General features: G+C 35.7%; 1 protein-coding gene across 14 annotated transcripts in view; it reads left to right on the top strand.

The window, feature by feature from the left end:
- The window catches only part of PPP1R9A (protein phosphatase 1 regulatory subunit 9A), a 383,463-nt gene that overhangs the window by 205,108 nt on the left and 159,872 nt on the right, over positions 1-18,483 (top strand). For all 14 annotated transcript variants that reach the window (XM_055347427.1, XM_055347430.1, XM_055347426.1 and 11 more), the window contains exons 3-4: positions 709-841; positions 10,167-10,287. In XM_055347427.1, the coding sequence (XP_055203402.1) occupies positions 709-841; positions 10,167-10,287 (254 nt within the window). The remainder of the gene's footprint in view (positions 1-708; positions 842-10,166; positions 10,288-18,483) is intronic.

Raw genomic sequence — 18,483 nt, 5'->3', positions numbered from 1 at the left:
TTCAGCAGAAATAAGGACAATCAAGTTTCTTATGGCTATATCTGAAGGCCACATTTAGTTGTCTTTTAAATGATGTAGGTAAGAAATAAACAGCTTCAATATCCTGTTTGCTGTACAGCCCTTTAGCAATATTTTCATAATAATTTCATAGAAAGTTTCAGTGAGCATTCAATTTAAATGTATATGCAAGTAAAATGAGGGATGACAAACAAGAGCCCAGGACAGTGTTAGAATGGAGGTCAGGTTCAGTGATCTTATGATTGAGACAGCATTATAATACTGACACACTGCTACTTCAGGGCTAGTATAGGTCATACCATGAAACAGGTTCAGTGTAGGTATTTGCTTAGGTAGCTTCAAGATGGTTTACCTTAGTTTTATTGGGAAACAGCAGAGCGTTCCAGCTAATATGGTTCATTCTGATTCTATAAAAGGTGATAAATATTGCTATTCACATAATGTGTTCTGCGGCTACTTTGTCTCTTAAATGATTAAAAGTGGTACTATCGCTTACACATTTTAAAAATTAGTAAGTTACTTTTATACTGACTCAATTTTCCTTTTCTTAACATCTCAATTGATTTTAAAGACAAAACAGTTGTTTAGAAGAAATTCATCACGTGAATGTTTAAACTTACATAGTTTTGGATACCTGGCAGTTTTTTTTTTTTTTTTCTGTATTATCATCTTGTTGGCCTCTTACTACAGGTTTTCAACACATACTCCAATGAAGACTATGACAGGAGAAATGATGAAGTTGACCCTGTGGCTGCTTCAGCTGAGTATGAACTTGAAAAACGTGTAGAAAAGCTGGAACTTTTCCCAGTGGAGCTAGAGAAAGGTTCGTGAGTGCTACAGTGTTAATATCATTATGTTGCTATGTTAATAATACCGAATTATTTTTCCAAAATGTAGCCTTTTTTCTAAGGATTGGATAAAATTTTAATTCTAACAGAGGATCTTATTTATTAAGTTTCAAAAATAGTTGATATGGATTCTGAGTAGATGGTGGATTGAAATTTTTACTCCCAACTGAAACCCATCTATCTTAGCTGGCTGCGATGGTGGTTAGGATCAGGGAGGTATAAGTGAGGCCTAATGCTTTGTTGGTATTCCTGGAAAGGGCTGCTACAGCTGAGAGCCCAGAAAGAGCTGGTATATGAGAGCTTGGGGCAAATGGTTGCTTTCTTTTGTTTTGGTGGATAATTGGAAAATTATGGAGATTTTTTAATAAAGGCGGTAGAATCCAAGGAAATTTAAATAGTAGGGCTACATCCTCTCCCCCTCTGAGGGGAGAAGGTTGAAAGAGAGCAGGGAGAAGAGGGAGCAGAAAGGCTTCCTTCTGATTTCTCTCCCAGGAATGACACCCTGCCTACTGTAGTAACTGCTGACCCGTGGGATCAGAGATTACCAGGTAAGATGTAAGATCGGCACCCAAGAACTGAACTGTCACTCAGTGAACAGAGAAATAACACCTCTGAGAGAGCTTTGAAAATAAAAAGAGTAGAACAAACAGATGATGACTTGAATAACAAGAAAAAAAAAAACAAAAACCTACCCAAGGATACTCAAGCATGGCTTAAAAAAAGACATTTGCAAGTTATGCCTCTAACAAAGGACTAATATTCAGAATCTATGAGGAACTCAAATACTCAACAACAACAACAACAAAAAGAAAGAAACCCATTAATAATTGGGCAAAGGACACGGACAGATATTTCTTAGAAGAAGACTTACAAGCAGTCAACAAACATGAAAAAACACTCCACATCACTAATCATCAGAGAAATGGAAATCAAAACCACAATGAGACACCATCTTACACCAGTCAGAACAGCTATTATTAATAAGTCAAAAACAGCAGATGTTGGCAAGGATGCAGAGAAAAGGAAATGATTAGATACTGTTGGGGGAAATGTAAATCAGTACAATCTCTGGAAAACAGTGTGGAGATTTCTCAATAATTGAACATAGAACTATCATTTGACCAAGCACTCCCACTACTGAATATCTCCCCAAAGGAAAAGAAATAATATCAAAAAGAGACTTGTGCTTGTATGTTTAACAGAGTACTATTTAATGGAAATAGTCTTGGAAATAGCAAAGTCATGGAATCAACCTAAGTATTCATCAATAGATGACTGGATAAAGAAAATGGGGCATGTATACACTATGGACTACTGTGCAGCTATAAGAAAGAATGAAATCATGTCTTTTGCAGCAATATGGTTGGAGCTGGAGGCCATTATCCCTACATGAAATAACTCAGAAACACAGAGTTATTTGCTGCATGTTCTCACTTATAAGTGAGAGCTAAACAGTGGGTACACATCAACATACAGAGCAGAGTAATAGACACTGGGGACTACAAAAGTTTACGAGGGTGGGAGGGGGATGGGGCTTGACAAATAACCACTTGCGCACAATGTGAACTATTCAGGTAAAGGTTACACTAAAAGCCCAGACTCACCACTATGTAATATATCCATATAGCACACCTGCACATGTACTCCGCTGAATTTATACAGATTTAAAAAAAGACATTCTTGAGCAACTTAGCAACAAGAACAAATTACTTGATTTTGAAATGAAAAATTTCACCGGAAGAATTGAAAAGAATAGTTATTGTTGAGACTTAAGCTGGCGATCTAGAAGATGACGTTTGAGAGATGTTCCAAAAAGGATTCTCAAATGACAGAGCAAAAATCCAAGAAAAATCATGAAAGAGTCCCAATATATAAGTTGTAGGCAACAGAAGAGACAAACGACAATGGAGAAGGACAGACTAATAATAATCATAGAAGAAAAGTTTCTTGTCCTTAAAAAAAAGATCTGAGGCTTATATTAGGAAGAACTTATCCATTTACGAGTGAGAGGTCTAAATAACCCCAAACTGATCCCACACTTAGGCATAGCCTGGGAAAAAATCCTAATATTCAAAGATAAAGTGAAAAAGCTTAAAAAATTCCAGGCCAAAAAATACCCAACCAAACAAACAAGCAAATATACTTGCAAAGGCAAAATAATTAGACTAGCATCAGACTGTAACACTAGAAGCAGGGAGATGTAGAAATCATTTTACATGCCACTGAGGGTAAAAAGGATGGTGATCCAAGAATCCCATATCCATCCCAGAAAGCATTTACCTATCCTGGTGAAAGAAAGACATCTGCTGCTATCTAAGGATTTAAAGAACACATTGCCTACATACTTTATCTGAGTAATTCACTGTCCAATTTAGCAGAGAGGGAGTGAAACAAAGAGCAGCTTGTTCAAAACAGCAAGGGCAAGGAAAAAAGAGGTGAAAACTATGAAGTATTAAACATACAATTGCTTAAATGAAAAAGTATGAAGAATACTAGTCATATTACACCAAACATGACTGATGGATTACTCCTGTTAAAAGACACTTTCATTTGGAGTTAAAGTGAATTAAAGAGTAATGCTTACATTTTTCATACATTTTAAAATGTAAAAGCCATTCTTAGTTCATTGGCCATACAAACACAGCTGGGCCATCATATTACTTATTTTAGTAGTAGCAAAAAAACAAGAACAATCCAAGTATTCATCAATGGTAGAAAGGGTCTATAAATTGTAGCATATCTAGGCAATAAAATATTACTCAGCAGTGAAAGTGGAGGTGCCACAGTTCATGCAGCAGTATGTATGATTCTTAACATGATATCGAGGGAAAGTAAAAATAGCAAACCACAGAAGAAACCATTTAGTGTAATATAATTGCATTTACTTACATTTCAAACCAAGAAAATTAAATAGCATATTGTTTTGGGATACACAAATGAGTAGTTTTTAAAAAGTAGTATTAAAAAGTAGGGAATGATTAACACAATGTTTAGTATAATGGTCACTGAGGAAAGAGTTGCTGTGTCAGGGAGGGATATATAGTGGCTTTTGTGATGTCGGTAATATTCTGTGTCTTTGTACATGGATGTTTGTTTTATTTTTATTCTTTAAACATAATGTTTTGTAGATAAATATTTTCTTAAACTCATTTGTATGTTGCCATATTTCATACTAAAAATTAAACTAGAAGGTAACCAAATCAAACACAATTATTGGGGATTTCAATATATTTCTTTCAGAACTGGACAGATTTATGGACAGAAAACAAAAATCGAGGAGTGGGTTAATATAATGAACTCTATTTCAAGCTGTATTTTAAAAGAAAAAGTTTTATCCTTTGGAAAAATGTTAAAGGTTCCTTTAATATGAGAATTTGGAAATTATGTAATACATTCCTAGGTAGATGTTTGATTGAAGAGAAAATTATAACTCATATCCCAAACCATCGTGGAAAGGATTAAACTTAAAAAGTCCGTCTCAAAAAAAAAAAAAAAAAGTCTGTAGCACACAGCAAAACCTTTACTCAGAGGAAAAGCTATATCCTTGATTTCTTTCTTTAAAATAAAAAACTTGAAAAGCAAAAAACGGACCTGTCTTAGAAATCAGCAAAAGTAAACCAAATAAATCAAACAAACTAGCAAGGAAGAGTGGTATATGTAAAAACACTATTAATAACATAGAAAAGAAAATCTAGTAAAATAAGGTAATACAAATCCTTTTCATTGAAGACATCTATAAAATATATCAATCATAATACTGAGTGGAGAAAATTGAAAGCAAATTTATGCAAATTAGGAATGGAAGAAAAATATATAGTGTTACTATAAAAGATCAGTCAGTCACTGCATTTCTTTGTCAAATGAGGTGAATGCCCAGAAATAATTTATGTCCTAACAAAATTTGAATTACCAGAATCAACTTTAGTAAAATAGACTAATTGCTATAGAAGAAACTAGAATGACAACTACAGATAAAACATTAAAATGTCATCAGAACCAGATGATTCTATTGTACCTTTAAAGAATGCATAAAGCCAGTGTTAAACTATTTTAGATCATAGATAATAAAGGAAAACTCTTCATTTCATTGAAATACCATATAAGTTTATACCCAAAACTAATATGCTACAAAAAAGATTGCTATAGTACAACTACAATTGTGAATATATATTTTAAAATGCTAAATGAAATAAAATATCAAATATAGAAATAGTTTAAGAGAAAAGGCCAGGTGGGGTGGCTCATGTCTATAATCCCAGCACTTTGGGAGGCTGAGATGGGCGGATCACGAAATCAGGAGGCTGAGACCATCCTGGCTAACACATGAAACCTCATCTCTACTAAAAATAAAAAAAATTAGCCCGGCGTGGTGGCACGTGCCTGTAGTCCCAGCTACTCAGGAGGCTGAGGCAGGAGAATTGCTTGAACCTGGGAGGTGGAGGTTGCAGTGAGCCGAGACCACACCACTGCACTCCAGCCTGGGCGACAGAACAAGACTCTGTCTCAAAAAAAAAAAAAAAAAAAGAAAGACTCATTAGGGTCAAATGGAGTTTTAGATACAAGGTTACAGAGTGGTTCATTATTCAAAGATTTATCCACATACGATTTAAAGGAAAAGCCCTTAAATTTTTTTAAATTTCATGTCAAATTGGTATGAAAAGATGTCAATTTGGTAACATTTACCACTTTAAAGAAAGACTGTAAATTAACACATGATGGAAGCTGCCTAAATTTATGCAAACTATAAATTTACAATACGTACAGAGAATTCTAATTCTAAATTGAGTAAACACTAAAGATATTTTAATTAAAACCAGAAATCAAATTCGTAATGCCCTTTAAATGAAATGACCAGTATAAATAACAGCAAATAAAAGATGAAAAGCATCATCTTTTGCTGATATATTCATATCCATATCTATCTAGAAAACCAAATTGATTCAATATTAGATTTGGTAAAATAATTTGTGGAGGAAGAGGTTACAGTCAAGATATGTATAAAAATCAATTTTTTCTATGTAATCACATTAAGAATTTAGAAATGAAAATGGGAAAAATATTTTATTTACAGTAGCACCAAAACAGCAAAATATTTATTACTAAGAAAAACATGGAATTTATCTAGATAAAATAATAATATCTTTTTGAAAGTCATTTCTATTTGAAAGCAAATTGAAAGACAAACCATATTCTTGGAGAAGAAGGCTCCAAATAGAACTGCCAACAAAGTTGGGTTGGGAGAGGAGAATTGCAAAAAACAGTATTAAATTTTTTTGGTAAAATGTAAGTCTGGAGAAATACAGACTGAAGTATGAAAAAGAATATGAATGACTTAATTTTCCAAATATCTAAATATAATGTAAAGCTTTTGTAATCAGAACAAATTGTATTCAAATGGCAATTGATCAGTGGAACAAAATAGAAAATCCAGAAAAAGATGTTAGTATGTGTGAGAATTTAATATATGACACACATGATATTTCAGCTTAGAAGTAATTGTGTGCTTTATAAATTGTTCTGGCATAACTTAGAATCTATCTAGAAGAATCTAAAGTTGGATACCTTCATTACAGCATAGGTAAAAATAAATAACTCTACATGGGTTAAATAATAACATATTAAAGATGTTGTAAAGAAAATTTAAATGACTGCATATATCATCTAGGCTTGTGGCAGGAGAGTCTTAACCAAAATGGGAAACCAGAAGTTAGAAAATAAGCTTTGGGCTCCATAGTATGACAATAGTGTCTTCCATAATAACATAGTCCCTCTGTCTTTGCCGTCATTTTATGGCTGTTTTGCCTTAGTGCTTTGCCTGTCCCTAGGAATGTATGGAGAGGAAGACAGGGTGCAGCTGGGTTCTCGATGGGTCAGCCACAGGAATAATAAGTGGCCTTTAAGGATGAGGTTCCAGACTTCACTCATCTTAGAGAAAGCTGTACGTAAATAAGATGCTGGAGAACATCAGTCTTCTGGTCTCTGTGCGTTGATTGTGCTCTTTCTTGTATTGCCCTTCAGTCATCATGTTGTCCTTGTAAGTAATTTGCGTTAGAATTGAGGATGGCTTGAGTTAATATTGCTTTTTCTGCAACTGGATTTTCAGCTCTGCAAATCTGAGTAATTTTCCAGTTAAAAGCAATGAGAGGAGCAATGGAAGGAAGAAAGAGAATTCTACCAAGACCTGAGTCTAGGCAGAGAAAATGGATTTAGAAACCAAGAGGTAATTTTCACTCAAGATAGTTGCAGGAAGAAATTATTTAATGGTGTGACAGTATGGAGATTTCACATTTGAGAGGAGCCTTTTGTACGGTAATGAGTATGGGAAAATTTGACTCACAGCTCTACATTGGCTTGACATGTGATAAGTTATAATGAAGAGAAACCCTGTGAGTATAATGAAAGTGAGCAAGAATTCAGCCAGAATACTAATACATATATACACCAGAGATTTCATACAGGAGAGAAATTCTGTGGTATTTTTCTGCATGGAAGAGGCTACATTGATCATCTCTTAAACAACACAAGAGCAATACACTGAGGGGAAAAACTTACATGGATGTAAACACTATGGGAAGGCTTTCAGCAATCATTCATCCTTCATCAGTGTGAAAAAAAATTCATTTTCTTGAGAAACCCTATGAATGTGACGAATGTCAATAAGAATTCAGCTATCTGCTAACTTTATACACACAAGAGAATTCATGGTGGGAGAGAGGAAAACCCTATGCATGTAACCAGTGTGGGAGAGACTTCAGCACACATCTAACCTTCATGTACACAAAAAATCTCATTCTGTGGCGAAATTTTAAAACTATAATGAATGTAGAAAATCTTTAACAAGATAAATCCTCTTGATGAAATCAGTCTTTATACCAGAGAAACAATTTGAATAAATAGGAGAAATCGCATGTATATAAACTTAATAAATGTAATGAATGAGGAAAGTCTTCAGAGATTATTTATGTTAGTCAACATTAAAGTTTTCACACTAAAGAGATACCTATGCTTAGAATCAATGTGGAAGTGCCTTCAGCTGGGGTGTGTATCAGGCAGCTCATCCAGGGGAAACACTGTAAAGATTCCTCTAGCATACAACTGAGCAAACAAATCACACTTTTGCCAAGTGACATCTTTTAAAACATATGTAGAATAAAGATATAAGATTGTCAGGTGTACTTGGAAATACTTCAGGCATAAGTTGGTTATAAGTAGTAATGTATGAGATAAACCTTCATCCAAAGAATACTAATTACAAGAATCCTGGCCAGGACTGGTGACTCATATCCATAATACCAGCACTTTGGGAGGGTGAGGCAGGAGATTGCTTGAGCCCAGGAGGTTGAGACCAGCCTGGGCAACATGGTGAAACCCTGTCTGTACAAAAAAAAAAAAAAAAAAAAAAAAACACACACACACACAAAATTACCCAGATGTGGTGGCACATGCCTATAGTCCCAGCACCTCGGAGGCTGAGGTGGGAGGATCACCAGAACCCAGGAGGTTGAGGCTGCAGTGAGCCATGATGGCGCCACTGCACTCCAGCCTGATCAACAGAGTGAGACCTTGTCTCAAACAAAAAAAAAAAAGAAGAAGAAGAAAGAAAAACAGAAAAAAATGCTTAAGAAAGTAAAGGTTATTGCTGAAAAGTCTTTTAAAAAAGTGTCATTCTGTTGAGTATATGGACCAATATTTCTTTAATAATCCATCACTGTTGATTAGTTAGTATTTTTATGCTGCTAGTAAAGCATGATTACAAAGACTTTGAGGCTATCAGAAAATAACCTTGAACTTTAACTAAAACGTGGCACGCAAAATAGTGTATCTTTTATATATTCACAGAAAGGACAAATGGAAATATGGATAAACATGTGATTTGTAAGTGAATTAAAAAAAAAGTCACACAGTGTTGTTCATAGGACCAGGAAAATGGAAATAAAAATGTGAATACAGAATGGTTGGATACATTATGATACCATCTCACCATGAAATATTATTCATTCATTAGAAATAATTTAGAGCTATGGACGTTGAGGACATTGATATCCATGACATATCTTTTTTTTAGACAGGGTCTCGCTGTGTTGCCCACGGTGGAGCACAGTGGCATGATCTCAGCTCACTGCAACATCTGCCTCCCAGACTTAGGTGATCCTCCCACATCAGCCCCCAAACAGCTGGGACTACAGGTGTGCCCCACCATGCCCAGCTAATTTTTCTATTTGTAGTAGAGACAGGGTTTCACCCTGTTGCCCAGGCTTGTCTTGAACTCCTGGGCTCAAGGGATTCTCCCACCTCAGCCTCCCAAAGTGATGGATTACAGATGTGAGCCACTGTGCCCAGGCGCTTCATTGGTTTTTAAAAAGTAAGCAGTAAAGAGAAGTAGGTATAATCTCATTTGTGTAAGCAAATAAGAAGGAAAAACAAGCTATATATACATATATATACATTCATATATGTCTAAGTATATTATATATTATAGTTGTTGATGAGTATATATTCTTGGGTATAGAAGCACAGAGGAAAGTACTCAAATATACTATCTTTTTTTGTTGTTGTTGTTTTTGAGATGGAGTCTCGCTTTGTCACCCAGGGTGGAGTGCAATGGCACAATCTTGGCTCACTGCAACCTCTGCCTCCTGGGGTCAAACGATTCTCCTGCCTCAACCTCCCGAGTAGCTGGGACTACAAGTGCCTGCCCCAACACCCGGCTAACTTTTTGTATTTTTAGTAGAGACAGGCTTTCACCATGTTGCCAGGCTGGTCTTGAACTCCTGGCCTCAAGCCATCCACCTGCCTCAGCCTCCCAAAGTTCTGGGATTGCTAGCATGAGCCACCATGCCCAGCCACATGTACTATCTTATTAACATGAATAAACAAGTAAAGAAGAAAAGACCATATAAGTGAAGGAGGAATTCCAGATATGTTATGATCAGATTTATTTAAAATTATATGTTTGAATATGTGTACTCTTGCGCCTAAAATAATTCATTGCATTATTTAGAGAATCTAGGTTTTAAGGCAGAGTGACTATTCAATAATCAAGTTGTTACCTTTTCTTGAGACCACAGTGAATTACCAACAGTAGTAGTAAAATGATGCTAAATGCATGAGCCTTTTGGAGGATCTCATTAGATACCCTTACTGCGTATCTTAGAAAAGAATTTTGCTAAAGCAAGCATGTTATTGTCCTATCCATAAGGAAAAATAAAATTAGAAACAGCAAGTAGGTCTCACCAGCTAATTGCAGACTAGTGTAAAACTTAAGTTGTTTCACCTCCCCCCTTTTTTTCTTTTTAATAGATGAGGATGGTCTTGGTATAAGTATTATTGGAATGGGTGTTGGAGCAGATGCTGGACTTGAAAAGCTGGGAATATTCGTCAAGACAGTAACAGAAGGTGGTGCTGCTCAACGGGATGGCAGGTAAATTAAGGACTGTTGTTAATAACTTAAAATCTTTAGAGAACTTTCCTGGAAGTTTCCTTCAGTTGTAGCTTTTTGCTTTTGTTTGTTGATTTTTTAGGATAGAATTTCAGGTTTCTCAGATGTGAAAATCTTTAAACACTTGAATTATTTTCTGATATGCAGGCAAAATATCTGCTTTCTTTAATATATATTAGGTAAATGAGTGGGCAGATCTATCAGTCTATACCTGTCTTTATCCATTCATCTATCTGGTGGGAAGTGGGCAGAAACATGGGTGTATATAGTTGTAAATGTGTGCTATGGAGGTCAGCACATAGTTGCACTTCAGAAATATTGAAAGAAATGATAATAGTTCTGGCATCTTAAAAAATGACACATGTAGATGGTAAGTTAGGAACTCTAATTCTGTATTGATGGTAATTCTGAAGGTCAGTGTTTCTCCAAATATATTTATGTAAAAACACATGTTCTTGGGTGCATCTAAACCTGTAGAATTAAAATCTCCAGTAGAGGGGTCTGGCAGTCTGCACCTTGGATAATTCTAGTACACAGCAGAGCATCCAGATAATCACTGTTTTGTCTTAGCTTTCATAATCTCAAGCTGTTTGTCTGTCTGTCTATCTATCTATCTATCTTAGGCGAAGATTTTGATTAACCCTCATACTTGGCTCTGATATATCAGGTTGAGGCTAGAAGCAGAAGGTGGTGTCTTAGTTTGTTTTGTGCTGTTATGGCAGAATGCCTGAGACTGGGTAATTTATAATGAACATAAATTTATATGGCTCATGGTTCTGGAGGCTGGGAAGTCCAAGATTAAGGGGCCACATCTGATGAGGACACTCCAGCTGAGTCATCCCATGGCAAAAGGTGCAAAGGCCAAGTGAGAGAGAGCAAGAAGGGGCAAAACTTGCTTTTATAACAAACCCATTATCAAAGAAATAAATCCACTTCCATGATAATGACATTAATCTATTTGTGAGGCCAGTGCCCTATGACCTAATCACCTTTTAAAGGTCTAACCTCTCAACACTGTTGCATTAAGGATTGTTTTCAACATATGACATTCAAACCGTAGCAGTTGGCAATATAATAAAAGTAGACCCAAATATACGACTGCTAAATTCAAAGAATTATTATGTTGTTTTATGTACATTTAATGAATAGCTTTAAATTTTTTTATGTTTAAGTATGTATCATTTGACCATCTTATCAAGAAATAATAAAGCATGTTGGAAAGAATTTGTGAATCTGTGAGGAGACCCAGAGCAGCATTTTTTTTTTTTTTTTTTTTTTGAGATGGCATCTCATTGTGTTGCCTAAGCTGGAGTACAGTGGCATGATCTCTGCTCACTGCAGCCTCTGCTTCCCAGGTTCATGTGATTCTCCTGCCTCAGCCTTCTGAGTAGCTGGGACCACAGGCGTGGACCACGCCCAGCTAATTTTTGTATTTTTAGTAGAGACGGGGTTTCACCATGTTGGTCAGGATGGCCTCGAACTCCTGACCTCAAGTGACCCACCTGCCTTGGCCTCCCAAAGTGCTAGGATTACGGGTGTGAGCCACCGTGCCTGGCCCATTGTTTCTGTTTTAATCCTAAAAATGCATACTGATACCCACAGATAGTTCTCGAAGAGAGCTAAATTGATTTATGTAAATACAAAACCACACCTTATATCTTCTTTTCCATGAGGTTAGGGATAACATCTTAGTCAGTAGCCTTGTTTGTATTCCTATAGCACTTAGTATAATGCTTTGCATAGAGAAGGTCTGAAATAAATCTTTTGAGTGAACATTCAGCTGTCTACATTTAAAACAAAGAATGTGGAATATGACTATCTTGTGTCCTAAATTAACTTACTAACGGTCTTCCTCCTTTTCAGAGTAGTTAAGGAAATAACCTCTTTGCCCCTTTAATAAATTATATATAATGATAGTAGTATTTCCAGTTATTAATTTACCACCTTTCTTCCAAGAGAGCTAAAACTTGTTTGTAAAATATACCTCATTTCTTATTAAGTTTGATGAAAATTTTAAGATCATGGGAAATAATGCTAGTTAGTATTCAAACATGCTTAATTGTTATGAACCATCCAGAAAGCCAAACCAAAGTACAACTTGATTAAAAGAAGAAAAAGTCAGAATATTTTGCATTAATAGCCATGTAACAGGTGTCCTGAAAAAAAAAAAGAAACAAAAATAAAATTTTACATTTAGTAGTTAACCAGTTCCTGTTGTTCTAAACATAGACATATTTATTTTTCCTTCAATCATTTTAAAATTAGGTTTGCTTTCTATTAATCTATTTACTAATTATTTATTCTTCTACATAGTTTCATTATTTATAACTACATTAGAACTCTGCTTTACCAGTCCCAGTGTACATTTATTTCCTCAGTCCTTTTAAATGAGTATTTTCCTAGTATACTAATCCTGTTGTTGTTATAATAGGTGCTTAACAAATGCCTCAGTGAATATATTAAGACATGTAACTTGGGCCAGGCGAGGTGGCTCATGCCTGTAATCCCAGCACTTTGGGAGGCTGAGGCAGGTGGATCACCTGAGGTCCGGAGTTCGAGACCAGCCTGGCCAACATGGTGAAACCCCATCTCTACTAAAAATACAAAAATTAGCTGGGCGTGGTAGTGGGTGCCTCTAATCCCAGCTACCCGGGAGACTGAGGCGGGAGAATCGCTTGAACCCGGGAGGTAGAGGTGGCAGTGAGCCAAGATTGTGCCATTGAGCTCCAGCCTGGGGGACAGAATGAGACTCAGTCTCAAAAACAAAAAACAAAAAAAAACTTGATGTGATGTAATGGATAGAATCTTTAAGAAAATGTAACTAGGAGCCTTCATTCCATTCCCTCTACTTATCATCTGGGGATATTCAACAAATTACTTAATTTTCATGTTATCTTCATGGCAGGTTGTGGTAAGCATTAACTAAGTTTGTGTGAATAACCTTCCATAGTGCTATTCATATATATGAAACTGTTCTTGAACCAAGTAAGGGTAAGCTTGAAACTTAATAAAAAAATAGTTATTATGGGAGAAGCCTCATGGAAAACTGTTAAAGGTGTACAACGTAAGTACAGAATCAAAATTTTAGAGGTCAGAGAAACTTTAGAGTTTTTATAATCAATACATTTTCTTGTCTATTAATAATAAAATTGAGGGTGGTTGTATATGTGCACATGTGTGTGGGTGTCAGAAAATGACAAAATAAAATTATTATTACACTTAGAACAGATTTATATCTTTTAAATTATTATTTCCACCACTACTGGTGTGTTCATTTGCACAGTGTTTACTGTTTACTGATGTTTACTATTTAAAAGGTATCAACATACAAAAGTGCAGTTCCTCTAGTCAATAATACATTTTAAGTTATATACACTTACTGATATAGAAAAATATTCCATTAAGGATTTACAAAATAGTGTGATTAATATGATGCCCTTCTTGTGTAGGGTATATATTCTATTTCTTCTTTTCTCTCTCTTTGTTCCTTTTTGTCGTTATCTCTCAGTCATTCTCTTTCTTAGAAAACCTAAAATTAATATATACAAAAGTGTTGAATGGCTCTAGTGTATGGGTTTTTTACAATTTTGGCTGATATAGAATATCTAATTTTGTAGAGAATATATACCACTTGTGTATAGTTTCTGAATTAAAACTAAAAATGATAAGATTTTCACCCCGAGGAAATTAATTGTCAGACCTCCTTTATGGACAGAATTAAAGTTCTGGGTTAGATGTTCTCTAAGGTAGTTCCTTTTAGCCTTGAAAGGATAAGATTCTGTATTATTGTTTTCTAGCTTGCTTTAGATTCTTAATAACTCTTTCTAGTTAAGGAAATTTATTTCAATTTAATCTCAGATTTAGTCATACCTCCTTCAAGGAATGTTAAATGAGCAGACATGTATATATAGAAAGTTTTTTTTCTCCCCCTCCTCCCTCCTTCCTGCCCCTACAAGAAGCCTTTTCATTGTGATCGTTTGTATTCCGGCTTAAATGGCTTGTAAACTCTCACCACATTTTGAGTAGTTTAAAAAATTTGCCGTGGGTATTTATCCTCCTGAGTTTATCCAGTATAGTTAAAAAATTTTGACCCTTCCTTATTCTTTGATATTATCTCTTACATTCACAATTTTCGTTTGTCAAGCTTTTCATGTGTGTACTTTCTCCTATGATGCCTTAAACTTACAGGGTGCTCAATAAATATTTGTTGAATGAGTGAATCCTTGTGCTTTAGTCACTTTTTATTTTTATTTTTTATTTTTAGAGGCGAGGTCTCACTATGTTGCCCAGGCTGACCTCAAACTCTTGGGCTCAAGTGAACTACCCACCTCAGCCTCCCAAGTAACTGGGAGTATAAGCGAGTGCCACAGTGCGGGGCTTTTAGTCACTTTTGAAACCTTTACTTGGGCTTATCATTTTTCTCTATTTTGTTTTTGTGCTACCTTCCTTTTACAGAGTAGCTTATAATTTAGTTGAATGATATGACAGCCATTTCTATTTCCTGTTTCTAAATTTTTAGTAAAATAATATTAAATATATTGACTATTAGTTTTTGTTGTCATAAATGTAATTTTTGGGATTGCACAGAGGACACTTTCGCACACTAATGATTTCCCAGTTCTCATTCATGATTCCATAAAGCAAAATTAGTTTCATAAAAACAATTCAAAATGCTGAATTGTAGAGTAAATCACATGGATGGTAACTGACAAAGGATGTTAATAATGCTGTGCTAAATTAGAGGCAAATTAAAAATCCGTTTTGGACACACTTTGTTTTTGGGTCCTGTTTTTGTTTCACAAGCTTTTGCTCATCATCATTTTCAATCACTGTCCTTTTCAATTTTATTGGAAGAGATACCACATATGAAATTAAGGTTCTATGTAGTTTATCCTCATTCAAGTTTGATTTTTAAATGATTTTAATTGTTTTTTTTCCCATCTTTTGGGTAATACCAACATATACAATAGATTAAAGAGTCCTATTCTTTTGCTTATCCTGCAGCAAATTCACCCCCTCTTAGGAGCCATCTTTGCTTGAAGTACCCTCCAGCCTAAGAGAACCCTGGATGGAAACTTGTTTTAATTGAATCTGTCATGGTCCCCTATTCGATGGTTTCCTCTCTGTGCACACACTCTCATGTTAGTCTTCTAATAAAATATTTTGCCTATTCACCCCTTAGATTTGGGCTATTACTGCTTTGATATGTATTTTCACAATTTTCACATACATTTAAAACTTCAGTATCTAGCATTTTGAGGAAGATCTCTGTTGACCAAAGTTCATTAATGTTGCTCCACCTGGTCTCCCTGTCATTCTTCTTTGGTGGCTTTGTTGACAAAAGCCCCGTGAGGTAGGGTTATTTTTTTTCCCTTCCCAGAAACACTGTGTCAATAAGTAACTATCCAGTAACATTAAACAAAACCTAGAATAATCCAATTTATGTATTTTCATTAGCCTTATCCCTATTGATTCTGGTTTTCAGATTAAGAATTGCAGGATCTCAGCAATATCACAGTGAGACTGAAGACCAGTAGTGTTGTGCACTTTTTTTTATGGTAAGCACATGGAAACTATTGAGGAACTGGCCAGGATGAGATGGTTTTTACAAACTAGCCAGGTATGTTCCCATAAATTCCATTCCAGTCGACAGTATTTCCAGGGGAAACAGGCTATTTCCTCTGCTATCCTGGAAAATTTTGAAAAGTTTAGATAATCCATAGAACTGGTTATTCTTTGTGGTCTGGGATGGTCTGATACAGAACTCTGTCTAGGTATTCTTTTGTTTTTAACCACTGAGAGTCTTCCCTTGTCTTTTCTGTGCTTTTCATTACAGCTAAGATTTAAGAGAGATTATCAGTGTTACTGTTCTGTGAGGTTGCATCTAAAAGTTGTCTTCTCACGAGATAAAAGTTACAAGCAAAGTGGGTGTTAGACACCAGAAAATTTTTCCCGTCACAGTAACCATTTTTTGTGTTTAATACTCTGCTGGCTCATGTTCTAGGGAGTTGTAGGAGCAATCTATAGTGGGAATAAACCTGAACCACTGCCTTTTTCATCCATTATTCCCCTCATCTCTCACCCATTATCCTCTTTACCTCTCTTTCCTCTTCTCCTCATTTTTAGTTTCTTGAACTTATCTCCACCTTAATCATCACAGTTTACCTCCATAAAAAGGTAAATTGAAAAGCCCCTTATATAGCAAACTCCATAGAACTCCACTTCTCTTCCTCCCTCCCTCACTCACTCTTTTTAAAAATGTTAAAGATGGCTTTTATTTCCTCATTTTTTTAATTATCAGATTTTCAAATTTTTTCTTTAATGAATGTATCACTTTGAAATGAGAAAAAAATTTAAATGGACACCCTTTTGATGAAAATAATAATCAAATAGCATGAAGCTTTCTTTGTCCCCCTTAATGTTTTCAGTATTAAGGTAGACAGGAAGAACTATGTAGAATCAGTATTTTAGTCATAGGATTCCTCTTTTTCACACTGATCTCTGATCTCTGAATGCAAAGAGCAAATCCAGCCGAAAGTCTGTCGTTACTGTTTCTGTTGCATGGAATACTTTGCATCTTGTATCTCTTCTGTCTTCTTTTTCTTTCTTTTTTTTTTTAACTTTTATTTTAGATTCAGGAGGTATATGTGCACTTTTGTTAACTGGGTATATTGTGTCATGCTAAGGTGTGGGGTATGAATGATCTCATCACCCAGATCATAGTACCCAATAGTTAATTTTTCAACCCTTGCCTCCCTCTCTTGCTCTCCCCTCTATTAGTTCCCAGTTTCGCTTGTTGCCATCTTTATGTCCATGATTACCCAGGATTTAGCTCACACTTATAAGTGAGAATATGCAATATTTGGTTTTCTGTTACTGCATTAGTTTGCTTAGGATGATGGCCTCCAGTTTCATCCTTGTTGCTGTGAAGGACATGATTTCATTTTTTTTATAGTTGTATAGTATTCTATGGTGCATATGTGCCACATTTTTCTCTGTCTAGTCCACTGTTAGTGGACACCTAGGTTGGTTCTGTGTCTTTGCTGTCATTAATAGGTTTGCAGTGAACATGTAAGTGCATGTGTCTTTCTGGTAAAATGATTTGTTTTCTTTTGGATATCTACCCAGTAATGGGATTGCTGGATTGAATGGTACTTCTGTGTTCTTTGAGAAATCTTTAAACTGCCTGCCACAGTGACTGAACTAATTTATATGCCCACCAACAGCGTGTAAGCATTCCCTTTTCTCCACAGCCTCACCAGCATCTGTTGTTTTGACTTTTTAATAATAGCCATACTGATTGGTGTGAAATAATATCTCATTGGGGTTTTGATTTGCATTTCCCTGATGATTAGTGATATGGAGCATTTTTTAATATATTTGTTGGCTGCTTGTATGCCCTCTATTGAGAAGTGCTGTTTATGTCTTTTGCCCATTTTTAAATTGGGTTATTTGTTTTTCACTTGTTCAGTTGTTTAAGTTCTTTGTAGATTCTGGGTATTCGACTTTTGTCAGATGCATAGTTTGCAAATATTTTCTCCCATTCTGTAGCTTGTCTGTTTACTCTGTTGATAATTTATTTTGCTGTGCAGAATCTCTTTAGTTTAATTAGGTCCCACTCATCAATTTTTCTTTTCTTTTCTGTTTTGTTTTTTGTTCGTTTGTTTGTTTGTTTGTTTTGAGATGGAGTTTCGCTTTTGTTGCCCAGGCTAGAGTGCAATGGTGCGATCTTGGCTCACTGCAACCTCTGCCTCCTGGGTTCAGGCGATTCTCCTCCCTCAGCCTTCGGAGTAGCTGGAATTACAGACACGTGCCACCACGCCTGGCTAATTTTTGTATTTTTCTTAGAGACAGGGTTTCTACCATGTTGGTCAGACTGGTCTCGAACTCCTGACCTCAGGTGATCCACCCGCCTTGGCCTCCCAAAGTGCTGGGCTTACAGGCATTAGCCACCATGCCCGGCCTTTTGTTGCAATTTCTTTTTAAGACTTAGTCATAAATTCTCTCCCAAGGCCAATGTCCTGAATGGTGTTTCCTAGGTTTTCGTCTATGATTCTTAACAGTTTGAGGTCTTACGTTTAAATCTTTAATCCATCTGGAGTTAATTTTTTATATACAGTGAAAGCTAGGGGTCCAGTTGCATTCTTCTGAGCATGACTAGTTAGCTATCCTAGCACT

Source organism: Gorilla gorilla, chromosome 6 (genome assembly GCF_029281585.2).
Source record: "Gorilla gorilla gorilla isolate KB3781 chromosome 6, NHGRI_mGorGor1-v2.1_pri, whole genome shotgun sequence".
In the NCBI taxonomy this organism is placed as follows: domain Eukaryota; kingdom Metazoa; phylum Chordata; class Mammalia; order Primates; family Hominidae; genus Gorilla; species Gorilla gorilla.
Note: the sequence above shows the minus strand (reverse complement) of the source record. Positions and strands in the feature narration are given on the sequence as shown.